General features: G+C 40.3%; 1 protein-coding gene and 1 pseudogene across 3 annotated transcripts in view; both read left to right on the top strand.

Annotated features, from left to right (window-relative positions):
- Positions 1 to 26,196, top strand: part of TBC1D12 (TBC1 domain family member 12) — an 83,820-nt gene that overhangs the window by 35,892 nt on the left and 21,732 nt on the right. For both annotated transcript variants that reach the window (XR_013814799.1, XM_079794349.1), the window contains exons 3-6: positions 16,097 to 16,212; positions 20,055 to 20,137; positions 23,724 to 23,841; positions 24,953 to 25,059. Coding sequence is in view for 1 of the 2 variants with exons in the window: in XM_079794349.1 (XP_079650475.1) it covers positions 16,097 to 16,212; positions 20,055 to 20,137; positions 23,724 to 23,841; positions 24,953 to 25,059 (424 nt within the window). In the remaining variant the exon portion in view is untranslated. The remainder of the gene's footprint in view (positions 1 to 16,096; positions 16,213 to 20,054; positions 20,138 to 23,723; positions 23,842 to 24,952; positions 25,060 to 26,196) is intronic.
- Positions 8,468 to 12,191, top strand: LOC307113076 (large ribosomal subunit protein eL21-like; annotated as a pseudogene). The gene has a single exon. The product of its transcript is annotated as a large ribosomal subunit protein eL21-like (transcript).

Genomic DNA, 26,196 nt, shown 5'->3' on the forward strand with positions numbered 1-26,196 from the left:
CGGGGCCAGGCTCACCCGGATCCAGGGGCCCACGGCCTCACCCGGACCCGGGGCCAAGCTCACCCGGATCCAGGGGCCCACGGTCTCACCCGGACCCGGGGCCAGGCTCACCCGGATCCAGGGGCCCACGGCCTCACCCGGACCCGGGGCCAGGCTCACCCGGATCCAGGGGCCCACGGTCTCACCCGGACCCGGGGCCAGGCTCACCCGGATCCAGGGGCCCAAGGCCTCACCCGGACCCGGGACCCAGGCTCACCCGGATCCAGGGGCCCACGGCCTCACCCGGACCCAGGGCCCAGGCTCACCCGGATCCAGGGGCCCACGGCCTCACCCGGACCCGGGGCCAGGCTCACCCGGATCCAGGGGCCCACGGCCTCACCCGGACCCGGGGCCAGGCTCACCCGGATCCAGGGGCCCACGGTCTCACCCGGACCCGGGGCCAGGCTCACCCGGATCCAGGGGCCCACGGCCTCACCCGGACCCGGGGCCAGGCTCACCCGGATCCAGGGGCCCACGGCCTCACCCGGACCCGGGGCCAGGCTCACCCGGATCCAGGGGCCCACGGTCTCACCCGGACCCGGGGCCAGGCTCACCCGGATCCAGGGGCCCACGGCCTCACCCGGACCCGGGACCTGAACCCCCTGTTCTTTCACCACTTGCCAAGCATCGATGGTCAGCTTCTTCAGTGGGCCTCATTTGGAGACACTAGCGTCACCTGTCTTCTGCTTTTTTCCTTCTTCGGGGTTGGTGGATGAGCTGGCATCATCACAGGAGGTGTGATCTTCAGCTTCTTGAATGGTGGGATGAGCTGTTCTCCCAGGTCTATGGTTGTGACGCACCACTCGCTCTGGCACCCAGATGGAGTTAGAAGCACCTCTGGAAAGATACAAATGTGGCCCCTTCCCCACATCATTACTGGATCTGGCCCTCTCCACTGCCCTGTTTGTAAATCCTTCCATCGTGCCATACCAGCAGATGCTATGGCACCAGGAGCTTGATGCCTCTCGGCTGCTGTGCGACCCTCATTGTCACAACTTAAAAAATTTAAAGTGTAAAGGGCATGATTTAACTGATTCTGTAGAGTAGGATAATACCCCTCTCCCCATTTCTGTTTTTGTAATTGCGTCTTTAAGGTTCAGTTAGCTCTTTCTACAATTGCCTGTCCTTGGAGATTATATGGAATTCCTGTTTTTATGTACTATTTGGTATTGCTTGCAAAACTGCTGAAAGGAGGAGCTAATATAGGCAGGTCCATTATCTGTTTTTATCTCTAGGGGCCATCCCATGATTGGAAAAGCTGCTAGGCAGTGGTTAATTACATGCTTTGCACTTTCCTTCACGAGAGAGAAAATAAACATTTGAGGCCTTTTAGAGTCTATTGGGATGATTTAAAGTCAATTCTAGATCAAGGAAAGTTTCTTAAAATTCAAACCCTTGATAAACGACATAGAGACCAAAAAAAAAAAAAAAAAAAAACAATACAAAAGATCAACAAAACCAAGAGCTGGTTCTTTGAAAGGATAAATAAGATTGATGAACCTCTAGCCAGGCTCACCAAGAAGCAAAGAGAGAGGACCCAAATAAACAAAGTCAGAAATGAAAGAGGAGAAATAACAACAGACCCCACAGAAATACAAAGGATTGTTAAAAAATACTATGAACAACTCTATTCCAACAAACTGGACAACATGGAGGAAATGGAAATATTCCTGGAAAAATACAACCTTCAAAAACTTAATCAGGAAGAATCTAAAAATCTCAATAGGCCAATAACTATGGAAGAAATTGAAGCAGTCATCAAAAAGCTTCCAGCAAACAAAAGCCCGGGGCCAGATGGCTTCACAGGGGAGTTTTACCAAACATTCAAGGAAGAACTAAAACCTATCCTCCTCAGACTATTCCAAAAAATTCAAGAGGAAGGAACACTTCCAAGCTCATTCTATGAAGCCAGCATCACCCTATTACCAAAACCAGATAAAGACAACACAATGAAAGAGAATTACAGGCCAATATCCCTCATGAACATATACGCCAAAATCCTCAACAAAATTCTAGCAATAGGATCCAGCAGTACATCAGAAAGATCATACACCATGACCAAGTAGGATTTATCCCAGGGATGCAAGGATGGTACAATATCCGCAAATCAATAACATGATACATCACATAAACAAATTGAGAGATAAAAATCACATAGTCATATCAATTGATGCAAAAAAAAAAAGCATTTGACAAAACCCAACACCCTTTCTTGATAAAAACTCTCAGAAGGTGGGAATAGAAGGCTCATACCTCAACATAATAAAAGCCATATATGACAAACCCACAGCCAACATCATACTCAAATGGGCAAAAACTAAAACCATTTCCCCTAAGAACAGGAACAAGACAGGGATGCCCACTCTCACCACTCCTGTTCGACATAGTACTGGAAGTATTAGCGATTGCAATCAGACAAGAAGAAGAAATAAAAGGCATCCAAATTGGAAAAGAAGAAGTAAAACTGTCCTTATTCGCAGATGACATGATATTGTACATAAAAAACCCTAAAGACTCCATCAAAAAATTATTAGACTTAATAAATGAATTCGGCAATGTAGCAGGATACAAAATCAACACCAAGAAATCTATGGCATTTCTATATACCAATAGTGAACTTACAGAAAGAGAGACTAAAAAAGCAATCCCATTTACCATTGCACCAAAAAAATTAAGATACCTAGGAATAAACTTAATTAAGGAGGTAAAAGACCTATACGCGGAAAACTACAGGACACTGAAAAAAGAGATAGAGGAAGACGTAAACAGATGGAAGAATATACCATGTTCATGGATTAGTAGAATCAACATCATTAAAATGTCCATACTATCCAAAGCAATCTATAGATTCAACGCACTCTCCATTAAAATACCAATGGCATATTTCACAGACCTAGAAAGAACTCTCCAAAAATTCATCTGGAATAAAAAAAAAGACCCCAAATAGCTGCAGCAATCCTGAGAAAGAAGAACAAAGTAGGTGGGATCTCAATACCAGATTTCAAGCTGTATTACAGAGCCACTGTTCTCAAAACAGCCTGGTACTGGCACAAAAACAGACATATAGACCAATGGAATAGAATAGAGAACCCAGAAATTGACCCAAAGCACTATGCTCAATTAATGTTTGACAGAGGAGGCATGAACATACAATGGAGTCAAGACAGTCTCTTCAATAAATGGTGTTAGAAAATTGGACAGATACATGTAAAAAAATGAAAATAGGGCTTTGGTGCTCACTGAGTCCACCTCCCGAATGTGTCACTTATGGATGTGAGGAGTTGAAATCTGGTGCCTCACACTGGCCACTAGGTGCATTGGCTTCTGGATCTCCAATGGGGTGCAGTTCAGCTGCTATCTGAGGCTACCCTGCAGGAGCTACAGCTAGAACCGCGGCCCTCTCCTCCCTGCTTGGAGCTTGGAGGCCTTGGAGCTGTCTGTATCGGGTTGCAAGTTTACTAGTTTAAACTGCAATAGAGAAGGCCATTCGTATGCAAAAGCAGCTGCTAGGAGCTTGGGTGTATTTGTAGATTGTGCGGGGCGGAGTCTCAGGGCGTCACTAGGCTAGGGCGTGTCAAACAGCAATGGCTGGCAGTGAGCCGCCTCCAACCGAGTCCTGCAATGGTGTCCCCGCCGTCTCCCGCGCCCCGGCGCAGCCAACAATTCTACCTCCACGCAGCTCTGCTAGTAGCCACCCTCACTCCGACCCGCTGGCAGACAGCCCAGTCTCTCCCCAGAAACTGGATTTCAGAGAGATTGGGGGCTTTCAGATTGAAGAAAGCAACGCCTGCCTCTAGCTGGGCTCCACCACCAGCTCGTAATGCGCGTGCTCCCCTGTACCTCAGTTTTTCAGCGTTTGTGTCCTGATTGCGCCCGTCTCTTTCGGTCTAGTAGAGGTTCCGCTCAACCAGCTTTCCCGTGGTTCTGGGTGATAGATGTTCTATCTTTTAGTTGTAGTTTTGGAAATTGTTGTGGAAGGCAGCAGCCCAGATGTTTATTTACGCCGCCATCTTGGATCTCTCCCCAATATAACAATTATTTTACTAGAAAAAAAAACTAACCAAAATAAGGCTTATTTTCTAACTTCATTTGTCCTTGGGTGTGGACAGCAAATGACACTAATTGGATTTCTGCTATCAGTCTCCTTGAGTACTTTGACATAAGCTATTTACCCTCTGTTTAGGGAGACAAAATGTAAATCACTGACTTTTAAGTGTCCTTGGTTTAGGGAAGACAGGGTTTTCTAGATGATTGCAAACTGCTGTTTAAATTATCCGTTTCCCAGTTCTGCTTGTCCTGGCTTACTGGCCTGTATCATTTAATCAATTTCTTTTTAACATTTCTCTTTTCCTTCTTATCAACATACACAACCTTCACAAATTTCACACTGCCAAATTAGCCTTCAAACCTTCCTTCTATGTCCTTCAAAAATGCATAACCATGCCTCAGTCCTTCCATTAAGTATTTCTGCTCTAATATTCTTTCTGTCCTACCATCAGCAACGTGTACAGACCTTTTCTTTCTTTTTTCTTTAAAATGTATTAGCGCCCTAACCGGTTTGGCTCAGTGGATAGAGCGTCAGCCTGCGGACTGAAAGGGTCCCAGGTTCGATTCCGGTCAAGGGCATGTACCTTGGTTGCGGGCACATCCCCAGTAGGGAGTGTGCAGGAGGCAGATGATTGATGTTTCTCTCTCATCAGTGTTTCTAACTCTTTATCCCTCTCCCTTCCTCTCTGTAAAAAATCAATAAAATATATTTTAAAAAATGTATTAGCATTCTTAGAAACCTTAATTTTTCAATGATAGTTAAGTAAGTAGTTAATATTTTTTAGATTGACATTTATGAACACACTTTAAATGTACTTTTACTTTCAAAAAAATATGCCTTTAACAAAGTGCAAGAGACCTTCGGTAATAAAAGCTAAGAGGAAGTGAATTAAAACTTATCTAGCAATTAATGTTTTAGTATTTTATGTTATTTTAAAATATTTAGATGTTTATTATTTAACCTAGCAATGCCCCAAAGTTTTTAAGCTAATAAAGACTTTGGAAAATTATGTATAGATATATGACACTGAAGAACAGGTTAGGGGGACGAGGGAGCAGACTTTATAGCCCGCTTCCAGGCCTTGTGGCCATTTGGATTTAAAACTGCCAGATTTTCCTTAGAGAGAACATGCTAAGGTTACTGCTGTGGCTCCAACTTCTTTCACAGCCTAGAAAAGCCGGTTTCTGGTGGCGCAGTGGCCAAAGGGCTGGTTGGAGCCTGAAGGGGAGGCTGAGATTGTAAATTCTCATCTTGGCAGCTTCCTTAGATTCTCCCCCAGGTTGTATAGAGAGGGGAAGGCAGGACAAGGGTCGCATTCCTGTCTGCCCTTTTCTTTTTTAGATTTTTACTGAAAAGCGTTATATAATTTTTTTACTTCAGTTACATCTATTTATTATATCTTAACAACTTGGAGATTATAAAGCCAATTATTACCTAAAGTATATTCTTGACCAATTACCATGATTGCCCTTTCTGTTTAAGGAAAGGACACGCTAATCTGGCTGGGGGTCGTATGCCCCCAGGCAAGAACCGCCCATTCTCATGGAAGCATTAATCTTTGTTGTCCAACCCATACTGCATAGCTTATTTCCTTATGTAATTTCAAGTATATTGTATTGGTCTAATTTAGTTTAAAAATATTTCATTTTGGGAGAGAGTACATCTTTTGTGTTACCTCAGGGTCCTTGAGATATCACAAAGCTGTCCCTCAGTTAAATTCTTGAAATATTACATTCGGAAAAGCTGTCAAATATATCCAATTTAAAGATTATTAAAACTTAAACCAGTTTTAATATTAAAGATTTAGTCTTGACCACAGAATTAATTATTCTTAATTTGGCCAGTAAATTTTTATATTTTAGTTATTCCACAATATACTTTGAATTGTAGAGAAAACGCTGGGAGGACACGCCTACTGCTCATCCATTTACATGCTTCACGTCCCCCAGGGCTGGCCTACAAAGGTTTATGTGTCACAGGCATGCTTGGAATTAGCTGGCCTTTGTTTAAACTTCCCTGGGTTGCAATTTTTACAGATTTTTCACTTTCAAATTAATCTTAAAATTTTAACACAGCACAATAAAATCATAAATCAGAGAAAAGCAAATTAAAGTTACAATACAGACACATAGAAAGAAATTTAACTAGCTAAGAGTTTCTGGTGGCCTGGGAGGGAAAGAAAAATATTTTAATTTTATTTTATTATTTTTTAAAAAATATATTTTATTGATTTTTTACAGAGAGGAAGGGAGAGGAATAGAGAGTTAGAAACATCGATGGGAGAGAAACATCGATCAGCCGCCTCCTGCACACCCCCTACTGGGGATGTGCCCGCAACCAAGGTACATGCCCTTGACCGGAATCGATCCCGGGACCTTTCAGTCCGCAGGCCGACACTCTGTCCACTGAGTCAAACCGGTTTCGGCAGAAAAAGATTTTTTAAGATAAAGAATTATTGGCAGTTGCTAAGAAATTCCTTTAATCCTTTCTACTTGGTTCAGCCCACTACAAGTAGTTTGAGCCTCCAGCAAAATGAAATATGAAGTCAAGCGCCTGCATCCAGCCGTAAAGGCTGGGCAGCTGAGAGCAAAACCTTTCTTATCATCTGAGTCATCCTGCTCACAGTGACGCTTGTCCACTCTGCCTCAAACTCTAGCTCCTGCTCATAATTACAAGGTAAATCTTTATCAGGTGCGCTCTTGACTGCAGGTCGCAGGAGTGACTTGCAGAGGCGGAGGTGGAGCAGAGGGGGGAAGTGTTATTTTTTAAGAGTTTCGCACCCCTCCACTGTAGGCTGTAAAGCCGTGGCCACACCCTGCTTAGACATTCTTAAACTCCCCTGCGCTGAATCAAGGCAATCACGAATTAAAGACCATAGTGTGAATGTAGGAATAGGAACAAAACTTAAGAAATCAAGAATCTGACTATGCTTAACAGAGCATCCTCAAGCTTTGAGCATAGTTTTAAGCATTTGAGAGTAGAGGTCTCTTTCCTGAGACCCTGAAATATCCCATGTTTTATACACAGTTTTTGCCTTACGCTCCTTACCTTACTTCTTGAGTTCCTTGTGTGCGCACTCCCGGAGCATTCCCCTCGCCTGACTTTTGAGAGTTCCCCAGTATTCAGGTCCCTGGATCCGGGTGCCAGATATAAATATTTCTCTTTTCCGTGACCAGCATGGCTAGAGAGTGGACAGGAGTCCTGAGTAGGGGCGATGGATAGAGAAAATGAAAGAGACAGACACAAAGACAGTAGGGAAAGCTGGGACTGGATGGGACAGCTGTCCTCTGATGGAGAGACAGGGACCCAGAGCCGATACAGCACATTTATTTTATACAGTAAGATACCAGGAAGTTTTATTAAAGTTTAAGATAAAGAAAATATGTACATTCTTGTGGCTTCTTTGTAATGGTCACTTCTGGGTGGACCTGGATAATCGTGTTTGTTCCTGTTGCCTGGCTGGATTTAGATAATGAAATCACCCCCTGGCGCCTGAGCTAAAGGTCAGACTGACAACACACCTGCCTCTGGCAAGGTATGTTTCCAGGGCATGGCTCTGCCAGGCGCCACTGGATTCAGATGACAATCAGCTCAGGGACCTTTCCCAAGCGCTCTCTACATCCCATGCTGTTTTGATTACTGTAGCTTTGTAGTTAGTCTTGAAATTAGGTAGTATTCATCTTTTATCTTTATTCTCTTTCAGATTGAGTTTATTATTCTGGGTCTTTTGCCTCTACATATAAATTTTAGAATCATTTTGTCAATATTCACAAAATAACTTGCTGGGATTTTTGGGGGATTGTGTTGAATCCATAGACAAGTTGGGAAGAACTGACATCTTGACAGTACTGACTCTATCCATGAACATGGACTATCCATTTATTTAGTTCTTCTTTGATATCTTTTGTTAGAGTTTTGCATACATTATTAGATTTATACCTATTTCTGTTGGATGCTAATGTAAATATCAATTTATTTTAAATTTCAAATTTCATTTGTGCATTGCTAGTATATAGGAAAGTGACTGACTTTCCTTGTATCCTGCAATGTTGATATAATTGCTTATTCATGTTTTTTTGTTGTTTTTGTCTTTTTTTTGGTGGGGGGGGGATTTTCTATACAGGCATCTGCAAACAAAGACAGTTTTATTTCTTCCTTCCCAATCAACATATCTTTATTTCCCTTTCTCTTATTGTATTAGCTAAAATTTCCTATAGATGTTGACAAGCAGTGGTGGGAGAGGTCTCCCTTGTCTTGTTCTTTATCTTAGCAAAAAAGTTTTAAGTTTTTCACCATTAAATATGAGATTAGCTACAGGTTTTTTGGTAGATATTCTTTATCAAGTTGAGGAAATATCTTTCTTTTCCAAATTAGATTTTTTGTTATGAATGGGTGTTGAATTTTGTCAAAAGCTTTTTCTGCATATATTAATATGATCATGTAGTTTTTCTTCTTTAGCATGTTGTGATAGATTACACTAATTGATTTTGTTTTCTTTCTTAATCCTCACTGAGGATATTTTTTCCATTGATTTTTTTTTTTAAGAGACAGTGGAACGGAGGGAGGGAGAAAAGTTTGAAAGAGAAAGACTTTGAGAGAGAAACATTGATGTGAAAGACACACATCAATATGAGAGAGACATATCAACTGGTTGCCTCCCACACGCACTCTGATCGAACCTGCAACCCAAGCAGGTACGTGCCCTTGACTGGGAATCAAACCTGACACCCGTTGATACTCTGGCTGACGCTCTAACCACTGAGCAACAACAGCCAGGGCACATTAGTTGATTTTAAATGTTGAGCCAGCCTTGCATATCTAGTATAAATCCTCTTTGGTCATAGTATATAATCCTTTTTATACATTGTTGGATTCAATTTGCTAATATTACTTTGTTGAGGTTATTTGCGTCTATGCTTATGTGAGATACTTACTGGTCTGTGGCTTTCTTTTCTTGTAATGGCTTTGCCTGTTTTGCTATTAGGGTAATGCTGGTAAATAATAATACATGAATAAACTCTGTTTTGCATGCTCACAACTGTAAACTTACTTTTGCTCCACCCAGCTTATTCATGTTTTCATATGTTATATTCTTTCTACCTAAAAATTTTCCTTTAAAATAGCTTATAGCCTTTCGGCTAGAACCACCATCTTCCAGTAATTCGCCAAAATGACTAACACAAAGGGAAAGAGGAGAGGCACCCGCTATATGTTCCCTAGGCCTTTTAGGAAACATGGAGTCGTTCCTTTGGCCACAAACATGTGAATCTACAAGAAAGGTGATATTGTGGACATCAAGGGAATGGGCACTGTTCAAAAAGGAATGCCCACAAATGTTACTGTGGCAAAACTGGAAGAGTCTACACTGTCACCCACCATGCAGTGGGCATTATTGTGAACAAGCAGGTTATGGGCAAGATTCTTGCCAAGAGAATTAATGTACATATTGAGCATATTAAGCACTCTAAGAGCCGAGATAGCTTCCTGAAATGTGTGAAGGAAAATGATCGGGGAAAAAAGGAAGCCAAAGAGAGAGAAAGGTACCTGGGTTCAACTGAAGCGTCAGCCTGCTCCACCCAGAGAAGCACACTTTGTGAGAACCAATGGAAAGGAGCCTGAGCTCTGGAACCCATTCCCTATGAATTCATGGCATGATAAGTGGGGAAAAATAAAAAAGACTTCTGTGCTGATAAAATAAAATAGCTTATAGTGCAGGTCTGCTGACAACAGATTCAGTTTTTATTTGTCTGAAAAAATTTTTTATTGTACTTACATTTTTGAAAGATATTTTTTCTTGGTATAGGATTCTTAGAAGGAGTTTTCTCACCTCATTTTTTCTTTTCACATTTTAAAGATTTTTCCATTGTCTTTTGACTTGCACAGTTTCGGATGAATCTGAACATTCTGGTCTCTCCTTTCTGATGACTTTCGAGTTGGTGGGAATGTGAATACTTCTCAGCCCTGATGGAGTTCTGGAAACTGTTTTGCTTATCACTCTCCAGTAATTGTTCTTTCCCCAGAAGTTTCTCCCTCCCCTCCCCGCCCCAGCTTTGTAGTGTTTTGCCTTGCACATGTGCAGATTAGTATTCAGCTAAAGACTCAAAAGGATTCTTATGCAGATTTCTGGAGTTCTTTCTCAGTGGAGTGCTTTCTTTCTACTACTCTGACACACAAGTTCTGGCTTCCATTGGCCTTTCCAAGCTAACAGCCAGGCTTTCTCTGAGGTCTCCTGTCCTGTACTGATGTCCAGAATTGCCTCCGTGCACAACACTGGGTCATCAGTAGGCTCACCTTGTTTGTTTTCCTTTGTCAGGGATCATAGAGGTTTTCAGCAATAAAGTTGTATATTCAGGATATATAAGTCTATACTATTTTCAGATAATGGATTGATACCATGTTTTTTAAGCTTTTTAAAATATTAACCTCTAGAAACTTAAAGCATTTTTATGCTTAAGGGTCTGTGATGGGAAATCCTAGAATACAGCTTTTTTTCTCATGTGAAAAATATTTGAGTGACAGTCCTATCTAATAAAGAGGGAATATGCTAATTGACCATCACTCTGTCACAAAGATGGCTGCACCCACAGCTGAGGCCAAGTTCCCTTAAGGAGCCTTAACGAGCAATCATCAGGGACCTGAGGCTATGCCCTCCCCTGCCCCCGTGGGTCTTCACAGGGGACCTCAGGCCGCGCCCCCCACCCAGCAGGGCTTGACGGGGGACCTGAGGCTGCGCCCCCCTCCCGGTGCTGGGCCAGGGGACCTGAGGCTGCATCCCCCCACCTGGCGGGGCTTGACGGGGGACCTCAGGCCATGCCCCCCACCCAGCGGGGCTTAACAGAGGATCTCAGGCTATGTCCCCCACCTGGCGGGGCTTGACGGAGGACCTCAGGCCATGCCCCCCACCCAGCGGGGCTTAACAGAGGATCTCAGGCTATGTCCCCCACCTGGCGGGGCTTGACGGAGGACCTCAAGTCATGCCCCCCACCCCGGTCTGGGCTGGGGGACCTCAGGCCACACACCCCATCCTGGCGCTGAGCCAGGGGACCTGAGGCTACACCCCCTGCCTGGTAGGGCTTGACAAGGGTGGGACTGGCCGGGTCTGGATCTAGCCCAATGCGGGGGGCGGGGGGGGTCTGGGTCTTACGCAATTTTGAGGTGCATGTGGGTAGGCGGGGACTTGACTCTGGGTCCCGTGGTGAGCCCCAGACTCTGACAGGAGGAAGGTTTTCATATACATTTTACTAATTTTCTTTCATCTCTGACACTTCTAATATAGAGAAAGGGCAAATAGCAATATTTAATTATTTCCTCTAATTAATCCCCTTTTAATGTGCACGAATTTCGTGCACCGGGTCACTAGTTCTATATAAAGCTTATTTGTAAGGTAGATAAATGATATATAGATACCTCATTTTGTATTGCCTTTTATATTAATATATGTGTATTTTTTCAGTTAATTTTTTTTAATCCTTACCTGAGGATATTTTTTCCATCAATTTTTATTATTTTTTTAAATATATATTTTATTGGTTTCAGAGAGGAAGGGAGAGATAGAAACATCAATGATGAGAGAGAATCATTGATTGATTAGCTGAGAGAGACACATGGATTGGTTGCCTCCCACATGCACCCAGGTACAAGCCTTTGCCAGGGAATCAAACCCACGACCCTTTGGTGCTTGGGCTGGCACTCTAACCACCGAGCAACACCGTCCAGGGCTTTTTCAATTAATTTTTTCATGAAAGACTACTTTCATTAAAACTAGGCTTTGTCCAAACTTTCAGTTACTCTCCATTTTGTTCATTGTAAATTCCTGATATTTTTGCCAATGAAATTATAGTTTCAAAACTTATTTTCCATCCTTTTTCATATTCAGTGAGATTAATGTGTTTCACGGATCTATGCCTTTGCTTGCTCCCCCTGGTTTGTTCCTTCCAATCCTTTTTGCCTATGTATTTAACAGCCATCTTTCTTGCCCCTAGTTCTGAATCAAATTCTCCAGTAAAATCTTTGTCAGTTATCCACCATGACTATACGTGATCTCACAAACTATTTTATTTCTTGTAAGAAAAGTTAGCAATACTGGATAATTTAAAGTAAAACAAATGCCCTTCATTCTTAGTCCAGAGGAGAACCTCTTAATACTTTTGATTTCTTGATATCATATATTTTAACATATATGACTTATTTGATTATCACTTGATTTTCTTTTGGCAAGAATATTTCAGGAATGGTCAATGTACTTCATATTGCAACATAACAGAAAGCATATACTATCTGGTGGTCTTTCATGTGATAGTTAAACAAATCAGTGATTGAGGTATTGTAAACTTCTCACTGGATGATTTTACTTATCTCATTCTTTTAAAGTGTCATCGATTGCCCTAGCCAGTTTGGCTCAGTGGATAGAGTGTTGGCCTGTGGAGTAAAGGGTCATGGGTTTGATTCCGGTTAAGGGCACGTAACTCGGTTGTACACTAGATCCCCAGACCCAATGCAGGATGCAACCAATGGATGTGTCTCTCCCACATTGAAGTTTTTCTCTCTCTGACTCTCCCTCTCCCTTCCACCCTCTCTAAAATTCAATGTAAAAAATTCCCCAGGTGAGGATTAACAAAAAATAAAATAAAATAAAAATGGATTGTCATAGATAGATACTTGACTATTACCATAGTAAGATGACATGTAGATATTAAAAGGTTAGGCTCTAGAGCTACACTGCCTGCCATTTATGTCCTTTGGCAAATGATCTTTTATGCCTCAGTTTTTTCTACTGTGAGTTAGGTAACTCACAGGGTTGTTTTAAGGATTAAATATTATAAGTGTTTAAAACTGTGTATAATACATGGTAAGTGTCAGGAAATACTAACTACTAACATTGATTTAGAAATTTTATTTTGTTGTTTATGCACTGGCATTTATTTTCATGGAAAATGCTTTATTGGATGATACTGTATTCTATCAGTGAGTCAAGGTCACATTGTAGGAAAGCAGAGCCATTTAAATGATAACAAATCTCATTTATATTTTTCATATCATATATGATTTTTAATAAGAAAACATTACCAGAAAAGGGAATTTGTTAATATAACACTTGAGTCTATAATGAAGAAAATAAAAGTTTCATATATAATATATTCTAGTTATTAGAAAAGAAAATTGGTGAAAGAGAAAAAGAAACGAGTGACCCCATCAATGGCTTTTGACTCTGAAAGGCTGTTCAGTTTCTTAGCATGGGAGTTAAAAATGAGCGTACACAGTTCTATTTAATTTGAGAAAGAAGTTTCTAAAAATTCATTGCAGTTATGCAAACAAAGCAACTCTCAGATTAACAAAGATGTAGATAGAAAGGGGAGATGCAGACATAAAATTATAATCCTTTATAAACAGCAGCAGGAACCATAAAATAAGCTGAAGTTTACAGAAAATGCATAAGAAAACATAAATTATTTTTTAAGTAATATCTCAAATAAAATTAAGCTTTAACAGCATCAAATTTTTAAGAGGGAATCACATTTTGCTAATGTCTGGTTTAGTATTGATAAATTATCTTTGAGTTGGAAAAGCAAATAAATAATAATAAAAGCGTAACATGCTAATTAGACTGGACGTCCTTCCCATGTAGTGCGGGGGGGGGGGGGGGGGGGGGCGTTTGAGACAGCCGCAGCAGCTGCGAGGGAGGGATTGAGCCAGCCGCCACGGCTGTGAAGGCCTACTCTTGCAAGAATTTTGTGCATTGGGCCTTTAGTAATAATGTAAAAGAATCATGGGCATAATAAAAAAGCACAGCCATAAATGAAACAATGGGTTACTCTTAAATGTATTGTTTTTTTTTTTTTCATTTAAATTAATGTCTTCTCTAGTTGCCAGTGGGCTTGCAAATTTACTCCTGAAATCAATGAGTAAATCTTTGAGAATTTCATGAAAAATGTACATATGTATTACCTGGTGATGAGAAAGTAGTAGCTTGATTTTTAAAAATATTTATTAAATTGATTGGGGTAACATTGGTCAACATGAACAAGTTAAATCATAAGGTCATAAACTTTTTTAGAAAGGGAAAATGTGGGTTCTGGAAATTAAAAGCCATAACGGTTCCCTGTTTACCCATGACCCCCAGTGGATGCCTGAAACCATGGATAGTACAGAACCCTGTATATATATATATATTATGTTTTTTCCTATACAGACATACCTATGATCAAGTTTAATTTATAAATTAGGCACAGTAAGATATTAACAACAATCCTATCTAATAAAAGAGTAATATGCAGCCGAAACCGGTTTGGCTCAGTGGATAGAGCGTCGGCCTTCGGACTGAAGGGTCCCAGGTTCGATTCCGGTCAGGGGCATGTGCCTTGGTTGCGGGCACATCCCCAGTAGGGGTTGTGCAGGAGGCAGCTGATCGATGTTTCTAGCTCTCTATCCCTCTCTCTTCCTCTCTGTGAAAAATCAATAAAATATATATTTAAAAAAAAAAAAGAGTAATATGCAGATTGACCATCATTCCAACACACAAGATGGCTGCCCCCATGTGGACACAAGATGGCCAGCAGGGGAGGGCAGTTGGGAGGGACCAGGCCTGCAGGGGAGGGCAGTTAGAGGCAAACAGGCTGGCAGGGGAGCAGTTAGGCATCAATCAGGCTGGCAGGGGAGGGTTAGGAAGTGATCAGGCTGGCAGGCAGAAGAGGTTAGGGGCAATCAGGAAGGCAGGCAGGCGAGCAGTTGGGATTGTGAGAGGGATGTTCGACTGCCCATTTAGGCTCAGTCCCACCAGGATCGGGCCTGAACGGGCAGTCGGACATCCCTAGAGAGGTCCCAGATTGGAGAGGATGAAGGCTGGGCTGAGGGACACACCCCCCATGCACGAATTTCGTGCACCAGGCCTCTAGTAACTAATGATAAAATAGAACAATTATAACAACATACTATAATAAAAATTATGAGCGTAGTCTCTCTTTGTGTCTCAAAATATTTTACTACACTATACTTACCCTTCTTGTGAAGTTGTAAGATGATACGATAACTGACGTGATAAGGTGAAGTGAGGTGAATGATGTATGCATTGTGACATAGGCTTAGGCGAAAAGCCTAAGGTGAACACTGTGAACACAAGCCCTGCCTTATGATAACCTAGAAGACTACTAAAAGACTGCTATCTGATAACCCACAGGACTACTAGACTAAAAGGTGTGATGTCCCACCAGGATGGCTGAGATTTCATCACACTACTCAAGACTGGGTGCAATTTAAAACTTATAAATTGTTTGTTTCTGGAATTTTCCATTTAATATTTTTGGTCTACAATTGACCTCGGGTAACTGAAACCACAGAAAATGAAACTGCAGATAATGGGGTACTATGATAGTAACAGTTTATAACTTTTAGTGAGATCTTTAACAGTCTTTGGACATGTTATTGGATAAGATATAATGGTGACTTGTTTAAATTTAGAGTAAGTAGGTAGATTTATAGAAGCAAGATTCAAAGTAGGTTGGAATTTAAAACCATTTGATTAGAGGTTCAGTGTCACCCTTGAAAGAGATCTTCACAGCACTTTAATGGGATTATTTTGTGTCAATATTTCCTTCATTGATTTGTGTGAAGGTTTTGAAAGTAGGTTTATCTGCTTGTAGATTATTCAGAGTTGGACTTGGACAGCTGGTACCTTAGAAGGCAATCAAGAACATCTTCCTAAAACCTTGCCTCATTCATCTAGTGCATTTCTATCTTCCTCTCTCCTACCATACTTTGATATGTATAGAAATTCACAGTTTAGTTTGCTTTAGGGAAAAAAGTGACTTTTATTTCTTTTGTCTGCCTAATATTTTTACCAGATTAATGTATGAATCATATGTGTCCCTTTAATAGCATAATATCCTTAATGATACAAATTTAAGATTTTATGAAAATTGGGAATGTCTGCATAAAACATGTTTTTGATACAAATTTAAGATTTTATGAAAATTGGGAATGTCTCTGCATAAAACATGTTTTTATCTACTCTAGGAATATGAAGCACGAACAGGGAGGGCCTGTAAACCACCACCTCAGTCTTCAAGACGTAAGAATTTTGAATTTGAGCCACTTTCTACCACTGCCCTCATTCTTGAGGATCGACCATCGTAAGTAGTCTAGTGCTCATCAGGCACGCAGTTTATATTTTAAACTTTAATTTAATTTTGCTTACTATTTTACAGAAAAGATATCAAGAAATTAGAGAAATTGATTTTTTAAAAAATTTTTAAATCCCAGGAACACATCCTAAAACTAATAAGGAGGACTGTATTGTTGATGTTCAAGCTTAGGCATACTTTCTAGAGGTCTCTATGAGCCAATGTATGAGACATAAATTTTGGCTTTTTATATTTGTTTCTGTTTTGACCATTCTCTGTCTTACCTTAACATGATAAGGCAATTGTTTTTTCTTTCTTGACATTTAATATGTACTTAAGGTGTATTTGTCCTTGCCTTTTGAACAATTTTTGAAATTGGAACTTGAAATGTTAACTACTGACTGTCAACCAGCTGGTTTACTGTTACTAAGAATACATTATTAATACCCTAAAAAACATCTTAAATTCTTCTCTTCCCATTTCTGCCACAAAGTTGCTGATCTTCAAAATATTGTCTCTGATTTCTCACCAAACAAAGCACACCTTCCCTAAAGCAAGATCTCTTGGTTCTTAACTCCTTTTCCCTTCTTGGGCTCTCAGGATCTATTCTTTTTCTTCTTTTAGCCTTCTCTTTCCTTCCAGTGTAATAATTTCTAACCTTTTTTGTCATTTCCCTGCTCTGTAGCTTTTTCTATCCATTATCCTAAAGAGCATAATAAAAGGATCTGGAACCAAACAGTCAGAGGTTGAATATTTTTTAGACATTGTGAGAGAAGAAGTACATTATTTTTTAATTCTTGTTGCATTTTTTATGCTAAAGAATTGTGATCCCAGTGCTCCTTTTTTTTTTTTTTTTTTTTTTTTTAAGGATCTGGTGAATACATTTATATTATTTTTCCATTGGTTTTATTTGTCTTGTTGATGAGGCGAATGAATTAGGCCAATTCAAAGAGTGGTTAGATAAGAAAAAAAAGATCTTTTGACTCTTGACTGACAGTCAGCTGAGTAGGTAGATAACTAAGTTCCGAGAAGAGCTTTTTAAAACTTGTTAAAATTCATCCAAAATAGATTAAGGTTTTTACCAGGAATGTTAATTTCTTCCCTGAAAGAGTTTGTAAAAATACTATGCAAAAGTTCTGTGCTAGATAGTCTGTGGGACAAATTTTTATTTACACCCTCCTCTATTTTACAATCAAACCTATGTCTCACCTTCCTGCCTTTGCTCATGTTATTGCTCTCTATTGGAATACAGTTACCTTATTTTTACTGCTCACATACCTAAGCCTTTAGAGATTAGGCTTTATCTTTTCTATCAAGTCAAGTCTTTGTTGACATCTTCCCTCTTACTCCTTTACTAGAGGCCCGGCACACGAAATTCGTGCGCGGGTACAGTCCGTAGGCCTGGCCTGTGATTAGAGCCATCTTCTCTGGCTGCCGGCAGCCGGCCCCACCCCCCGCCGCCACCCACCCCTGGTTCCCCATTCGCCATCAGGTGATCGGAGCCTGCTGGCCAAGGGGAGGGACCGAGAGGTGGTCAGTGCACCTCACAGCGACTGGTTGAGCAGTCGTTCTGGTCGTTCCGCCATTTGGTCAATTTGCATATTACTCTCTTATATATATTTAGATGTGCTCCAGTCCTTCCACTTCCAGGGAAAGGGGCAAAGGGGGGTTGCTGAAAGTGATAAGGCAGGGTGAATTTTTTTGGGGGGCGAAGAGTTTCCTCCTGATGAGGGGCTTCAAAGGACAGCAGCCTACTTCTGCTACCCTCTGTCTCCAGAGACACAATTTCTGATTGGCATCTGGCAGGACAGAGCAGTTGCAGATACAGGACTGGGAGTGCCCTTCTGCATGCAGCTCCCTGGGGAGTCTCTTCCGGCCAAGTAAAGCTTTGTTCTAACCATTTCTCCCAGAGCCAGGGCTACTGGGTGGTCTGGGGCAGGAGGGCAGGATGGAGGTGGGGCAGGGAAGGGCAGGGCAGGAAGAAGTATGGGGTAGAAGACTGGGGGGTAAGGGAGGGAGAGGGTGAAATCTGTGTGTGTGTGTGGCGGCAGGGAGGGCTTCTGCAGAAGGAGAGTTGGGGTCAGCATAGGAAGGTTTGGAGGTACTGGGGGAGTAAAAGGGACCAGCAGATGTCAGAACAGGGGAAAGGTTCTACAGAATCAGGTGGGGATCCGTGAGGGTGAATATAGACTTAAGTCCCTTCCCCAGACCCTGCCATCTCAGGTGGCTAGTGGGAGGGGTCCATAGCGAGGTGCTGAGCCCCCTACACTTTGTGTCTGAGACTCCAGAACATGTGGCCAACATGCCTCACCCCTGCTACTCCTGCCAAAGTGCTGCCATTTGGAACTCATTTGCAGACACATGGATTGTTTTTAAGTTAATGCTTTTTTAATTCACTCTGTTGCCCTCTTGTCGTTTTTTATTGAAAAGGCGGATTCTGCTGGTGTGTGTTCCTTTGCGGGGGTGGCAGGGGTGTTCTCCATGGGCAGAGATCCAATGAGAGACAGAGACAAAAGGCCTGGCGAGACATGCCCTGATGGGGGCCCCAATCGGGGTTGGGGGGCCCGCTGGGGACAGAGCTGGTAGGGGCGAGGGGCCGTGGTCGTTCTAGTCATTCCGCCGTTTCGGTAGCTGGGATTTTATTATATAGGATGGTCTAAAGCAGAAGTCTTAACCGTTATTCATCCCTGCTATAGCATACCTGAAGAATCTAACTTGAGAAGAGAGGAAGAGGTACAATATATAATTTGGAAATTTGTCACATACCTTTCCTCACTCTAACCTGTTGAAAATAATTTTAAAAACTGACTCCAAAGACCAGACATTATTAATATACATTTGGATACGTGTTAATACTTAAATGTATTTTTTTGCATATATCTAAACCACTGACTGTGAAGCCATTAATTTTATAAACCAACATATAGCATATGCAAGTGATTACTGATTATCAAATTATAACATTATCTTGGAACTCTAAAAGTGCAAAGCAGTTTGTTATAAAAGTATACCTGCACTTACCATGTGACCCAGGAATTCTACTCCTAGGTATATATGCATAGAGAAATGAAGGCAGATACCCACACAAGACTCGAAATGAATATTTATAGTACCTTTATTCATAGTGGCCCCAAACTGGAAACAATCTAAATGTTCATCCATATGCATAAATGGAACACTGATCACCAATTAAAAGGAATATGTTCATAATACACAGAACAGAATAGGTAAATTTTTAAAATATGCTGAGCAAAAGAAGCCAGAGAAAAAAGAATCTATGTGAAACTCTATAAAAGGCAACCAACTAATGTACAGTGATAGAAATCACAGATGTGATTGGCCAAGGTAGGAGTTGGGTAAGTATTGAGTGCAGAGGGTCGTAGGAAACTTAATGGAGTGATGGGAATGTTCTGTATCTTGATTGGTGTGTTAGTTGCAAAGGTATGTAAAATTGTCAAAACTCTTCAAACTGTATTCTCAAAATATGTTTGTTCATTTTATCACATGTAAATTCAATCTCCAAAAAGTTTACTTTAAAAAACCCTGTAGTAAATGGGTTTAATAAGACCTAGAAATATTGGCTGATATTTGACATTCAAAAATAATGAATAAACATATACATATGACATATAAATACACATAACAAATATTGGCAACTCGGATTCTGGTTCTTTTCTAAAATGCAAAGTTCTTTTCAACCTGTTACTTTCTTAATGTATGAAATGAGGTGAGGTTAAAAATTCTTGGTATCTAAAAAAAAAAAAATTCTTGCTATCTGTCTATAAAAAATAAGTTAATACATTTAAAAGTTAGTCTTTTGAAAAGTGACTTAAAAAAAATTTTCCCCCCAGAAATCTTCCTGCCAAATCTGTGGAAGAAGCTTTACGTCACCGACAAGAATATGATGAGATGGTGGCTGAGGCTAAAAAACGAGGTATAAAATTTAACTCTAGTTGGTAAATTCAATTTATTGAATTTCAGCAGGAAGGTAGATGGTGAAATTGATGAAGTCTGTCTTTATGATGATGGTGATTTCTTTCTTTTATAACTACATTTGTTCTTAAAGAGAAATAAGATGTCACACTAAAATCATAGTTCTTCTGTAAGTACTTTTACAAAACTAATAGGAAGAGAAAGGCAGCAGACTATATGAGAGATCTTGTCATTACAGTCATAAACCTTGGACTACTACTAACTTGTAAATGAAGATATTTATTAATTTATTCATGAAATTCACTTGTACAGTTTTTAGGCTTTTGATATATAATTTAATGATTTTAATGCTTTAAAATAACTTACTATATGACTATGAGAATGTGATTTGAAATTAAAATATGCTTTTGTGACTTAATGGAGTCTCTCTAGAGTCCCAGTTGTGTCATTTGAACAGGCACATAAATGTATACTCTCGTGTGCATAAATTCACACATTTATTCATTCTCTCTTCCAACCAAAAAGTATAGCGTAAGGATAATTTAAGAATATTTATTTACTAAGTACTGTTCAGGATATATTTTTAGAAAATATTACACAGCTATGTGTGTGTATACACACATACATGCACACTTTTTGATATATGCTTTTTAAAAAATATATTTTTATTGATTTCCGAGAGGAAGGGAGAGGGAGAGAGAGATAGAAACATCAATGATGAGAGGGAATCATTGATCAGCTGCCCCCTGCACGCCCCCTGCTGGGGACCAAGCCCGAAACTCGGCATGTGCCCTTTACAGGAATCAAACCCAGGACCCTTCAGTCCACAAGCCAATGCTCTATCCACTGAGCCATACCAGCTAGGGCTTGACATAGGCTTTTTTAACAACTTATATTTTTCCTTAACTTACGTGAATGGAATGTTATAATAGTATATAGTTCTATTTTGTGGCACTATTTTGGAAATGAAGTTAATCTTGAATCTTGTAGTAAACCTATAAAGCCAATATCTTTCTAAAGGGCCCAATTATTTAAACATAGGTTGAGTTTATTTTTCTATACATAATTCGAAATACAAGTTTTAATTGACTCTCAACACTGACTTTGCTGTTCAATTAATATTTAAGATAGTTATTGATAAGTAGATAATCCTAAGAACATGATATGACAGAATAACATTGAATTGGGAAATCAGAAGGTCACAGCTTTAATCCTGTTTGACACTACCTGGATGTGACACTCTAAATAGACCGAATGTTAGATTCCTCATCTATGAAATGTGGGGGGCAGGTCAACTAGATGCAGACTTTCAAGTCCCTCCGACAATACTTTTTTTTAAAAGCAGTGGAACCCACTCCAAAGAAATCTTATGTAGAATCTGAATATATAAAACAAATTTTTAAAAGTGAATCTACCTACTTGGCCCCCTGCTTACCCCTTAAGATAGTTCCTGCCCAGCCAGTGTGGCTCAGTGGTTGAGCATCGACCTATGAACCAGGAGGTCACGGTTCCATTCCCAGTCAGGGCACATGCCCAAGTTGTGGGCTCGATCCCCAGTAGGGGGTGTGCAGGAGGCAGCAGATGAATGATTCTCTCTCATCATTAATGTTTCTATCTCTTTCACCCTTTCCCTTGCTCTCTGAAATCAATAAAAATATGTATTTTTTTAAAAGACAGTTCCTGAGGTATATGTGAAACAATTTAGAAAACACTTTACTTTTTTTTTCCTGTTGATCCTCATCTGAGGATATTTTTCCATTGATTTTAGAGAGTGTGGAAAGGAGGAGGAGAGACAGAGAGAAACATCGATGTGAGAGAGACACATTGAATGGTTGCCTCCTGCATATGCCCTAAACTGGGCCAGGGATCTAGTGTGCAACCAAGGTAGGTGCCCTTGACTGGAATCGAACCTGGGAGCCTTGCTCCGGCCAAGGCTCTATCCACTGAACCACACCGGCTGGGGCTAGAAAATACTTTAGCTAGCTGATCTCTGAATTCCGCACTGGTTCTAAAATTATATGTAACTATATATATACTCCGAAATTCGTGCACGGAGCGGGGGGTGTCCCTCAGCCCAGCCTGTACCCTCTCCAATCTGGGACCCCTCGAGGGATGTCCGACTGCCTCTCACAATCCAGGACTGCTGGCTCCCAACTGCTCGCCTGCCTGCCTGCCTGATTGCCCCTAACTGCTCTGCCTGCCAGCCTGATCACCCCCTAACCACTACCCTGCCAGCCTGATCAATGCCTAACTGCTCCCCTGCCGGCCCAATTGCCCCTAACTGCCCTCCCCTGCAGACCTGGTCACCCCTAACTGTCCTCCCCTGCAGGCCTCGTCACCCCCAACTGCCCTCCCCTGCAGGCCTGGTCGCCCCTAACTGCTGTCCCCTGCTGGCCTGGTTGCCTCCAACTGCCCTCCCCTGCTGGCCTGGTTCCCCCCTACTGCCCTCTCCTGCAGGCCTGGGTCCCCCCCAACTGCCCTCCCCTGCTGGCCATCTTGTAGCGACAATCTTTGTCCACATGGGGGTGGCCATCTTGTGTGTTGGCGTGATGGTCCATTTGCATATTACCTCTTTATTAATATAGGATAGTTTACATATATTTCACTTCTCCATTTTTGACGCATCTCTTCTGGAATTGTGACTTCTGATTTTCAGAGGGGTGTTGTGTGCATGTTTGTGTGTATTAGGGGGATTTTAACATTTTAATTAGTAAACTGAAGCATCATACTTAGTTTTTAAAGTCACGTGATTTTATGTGAGGAAGTACATAAACCCCTTGTATGAAAAAAAAGGTGTTGGTTAGTTGCTCAGTTTATTTTTTTTTAAAATGTATTTTTATTGATTTCAGAGAGGAAGGGAGAGGGAGACAGAGATATAGAAACATCAGTGATGAAAGAGAACCATTGATCTGCTGCCTCCTGCATGCTCCCTACTGAGGATCAAGCTTGCAGCCCAGGCATGTGCCGTGACTGGGAATCAAACCATGACCTCCTGGTTCATAGGTTGACGCTTAACCACTGAGCCAAGCCGTTGGGCCATAGTAGTTTATTTTTTAAATATTTTTATTGATTTTTTACAGAGAGGAAGGGAGAGGGATAGAGAGTTAGAAACATCAATGAGAGAGAAACATCGATCAGTCACCTCCTGCACACCCTCCACTGGGGATGTGCCCACAACCAAGGTACATGCCCTTGACCGGAATCGAACCCGGGACCCCTCAGTCCACAGGCTGACGCTCTAGCCACTGAGCCAAACCAGTTAGGGCTAGTTTATTTTTTACATAGTTAACTCATGACAAATTTTAGTTCATTGATCAAGTATAAATAGAATATGTGATACTGTAATCTATTTAAATGATTTTTTGGCCTTTGTTTCATTTTTAGAATAGGAGATGTTACTTTTAAATTATATTAATCAAATTCATTTAATTTCTCTTTTTATCATCTTCCCCCGCCCACCCTTTTTCCATTCTCTCTTCTCCTTTTATTCTTTTTGAGAATGCCTCTTTTGTAGGCTTAAGTAGAAGGAGAAGGAGGTTTTGATCTAGCTCTTTTGTATTGAAATAATTTTTACTTGTTTAAAACAGAAATTAAAGAAGCACATAAAAGGAAAAAAATAATGAAAGAACGATTTAAACAAGAAGAAAATATTGCAAATGCAATGGTAATTTGGATCAATGAAATATTGCCCAATTGGGAAGTAATGTAAGTAAGCAGACTTTTCGTGAATTCCAGTCTTTCTCCAAAGATCTCATGTTTCCAATTCTCTTTTTTTTTTTATTACTTCCACCATGTAGGTTATGCTTTGGCTAAATTATGCTGTTAACCAATGTCTGAAAATTTCATGCTTATTTCTGTGTCTTTGCTTTTATAAAACCGTCAATTTCTGATACCTACTTTCCTTACTGACCACACTCTGTGCCTGTCAAAATCTTACCTATCCATTGAGTCCCATTTGAAATGCTAGTTGATTCATGAAACTTTTAATTTTTTCCTTAGTTACCATATTTTCTTAATTCTAACATATCATTTATTGCAAGGTACACTAATGATGTCATGGCAGATTATTGGAAAGAAAATACTAAAGCATGTACATTTGTTATAAGATGCATTTAACTATAAAGGTGATTTTTAATATGCTTCTCAAGAGAATGTGAGATATATGTATATCATAAAATATATGATGTTTTCCATCTGTAATGTCCCAGTATACTTCTAGACTAATGTACTTCTTGCTTTACTTTGTCTTTCACTTTTTGATAATATTTTTGTGCATGCCTTACCTTCCCTCTAGTCTGAAGGGTGGGTAATGTCTTCTGCAATGTCTAATATAGGATATGCATGGAGAATTTGTTGAATATTGGACATGTGACATATTATATTAGGCTCTTTACATAAGTAATCACATTTGGTTCTTACAACCTTTATTCCAACTTATCTTATAGGGGAGCTCCAGGTCAGACAGGTTAAGTGATTTGCCCAAGGTAATACAATTAATGAATAGTTAAATCAGATTTGAACTCAGGTCTATCTGACTCTAAAGCCCACACTCTTTAAGCAGACTATACTGCCTCTCAAAAGACGAGGGCCTTACCCGTATTAAATACTTTGTGATTTTCTTTTGATTACTGAATTAACAACAAATTTTTATGTTCCTTTTATTCTGTTTTTCATAATTATACTTTTCTGATTCTTTCATTTTATCAGTATAAATGGCAGCTATAGAAGGAGTTACCTTTAAATTACTGTTATCTCTCTTTAGGATACTATGTTTTAAAAAGTAACTTTCTCCTTTTTTCTTCCCCTTTAATTCTAGGCGTAGTACAAGAAGAGTTCGAGAATTGTGGTGGCAGGGATTGCCCCCTAGTGTTCGTGGGAAAGTTTGGAGTCTAGCTGTAGGAAATGAACTAAATATCACTCCTGGTTTGTATTCTATATTCAGTTACTCCCACACGTACAAATAGCCATCTCCAGAGTTACAAAGCAGATTAGTAGAGTAGCAATTTAAAAGGGCATTACCAAGTATAATGTGATTTTAAGAGCATGCTTCATTCCCCATCCCTCTCTAAAACCTGGTATGATTTAATAAGTTTACTATATTTCATACTATCAAAAATAAGATTTGTGGGTTTTCCTTTAGTTTACAACCATAAATAATATTCTTGACACCCAAATATCTTAACTTCAGGTAACTACGAAACTTCTGAGATTCTAGGTAGCACTGGCTACATATATATATATATACACACACACACACACATACATATACACACACACACATACATATATACATACATATATACATACACACACATACACATATATAGATAGATAGATAGATAGATAGATAGATAGATAGATATAGATATATAGATATATAGTAAAAGTGTAATATGCTAATTAGACCGGACAACCTTCCGAACAAAGCCGGGGCTGCGAGGAAAGCCTGGGTCCCAGGCACCTGCCGGTGGCCGGAGGGAAGCCTGGGTCCTGGTGCTGCCAGGTGCCAGAGGGAAGCTGGTGCCGGCAGCCGGGGGAAGGAAGACCTATTCTTGCACGAATTTCGTGCATCAGGCCTCTAATATATATATATGAAAAATAAAATAGTCTAGTTGTGGAAAGGTTTCCCCTTTATTTAAAAAAACTTAAATATTGGGGGAAGGCTAGAAATTTATTTTTCTTCATCTCTACTCAAACTAGTCCTTTTCGATTGAAAACGTTAAAGTTTAAAAAACAAAGAGGAGGACTCTCAAGGAATTGTTTTATTTTTTTAAGTTTCTTAAAACTTTGAAGGGTAGGAATAAAATGTAGAGTAGTTTTGATGATGTTAAAAAAAAAAAATTTGGATAATACCAAATGGGGGAAATATAAAATAGTTAATAGTAAAAGGTGTTACATCAGTCTGAGTCATAATGATAATGCTAGACAGGTAGTGAACACACAGTACAATATACAGAAGATGTATTATAGAATTGTACATCTGAAACTTATATACTTTTATTAATCAATGTCATCCCAAAACATTCAATTTTTTAAAAAAAACTTCAATTGAACAATGTT

The sequence above is a fragment of the Cnephaeus nilssonii genome, assembly GCF_951640355.1.
Source record: "Cnephaeus nilssonii genome assembly, chromosome: 16".
In the NCBI taxonomy this organism is placed as follows: Eukaryota; Metazoa; Chordata; class Mammalia; order Chiroptera; family Vespertilionidae; genus Cnephaeus; species Cnephaeus nilssonii.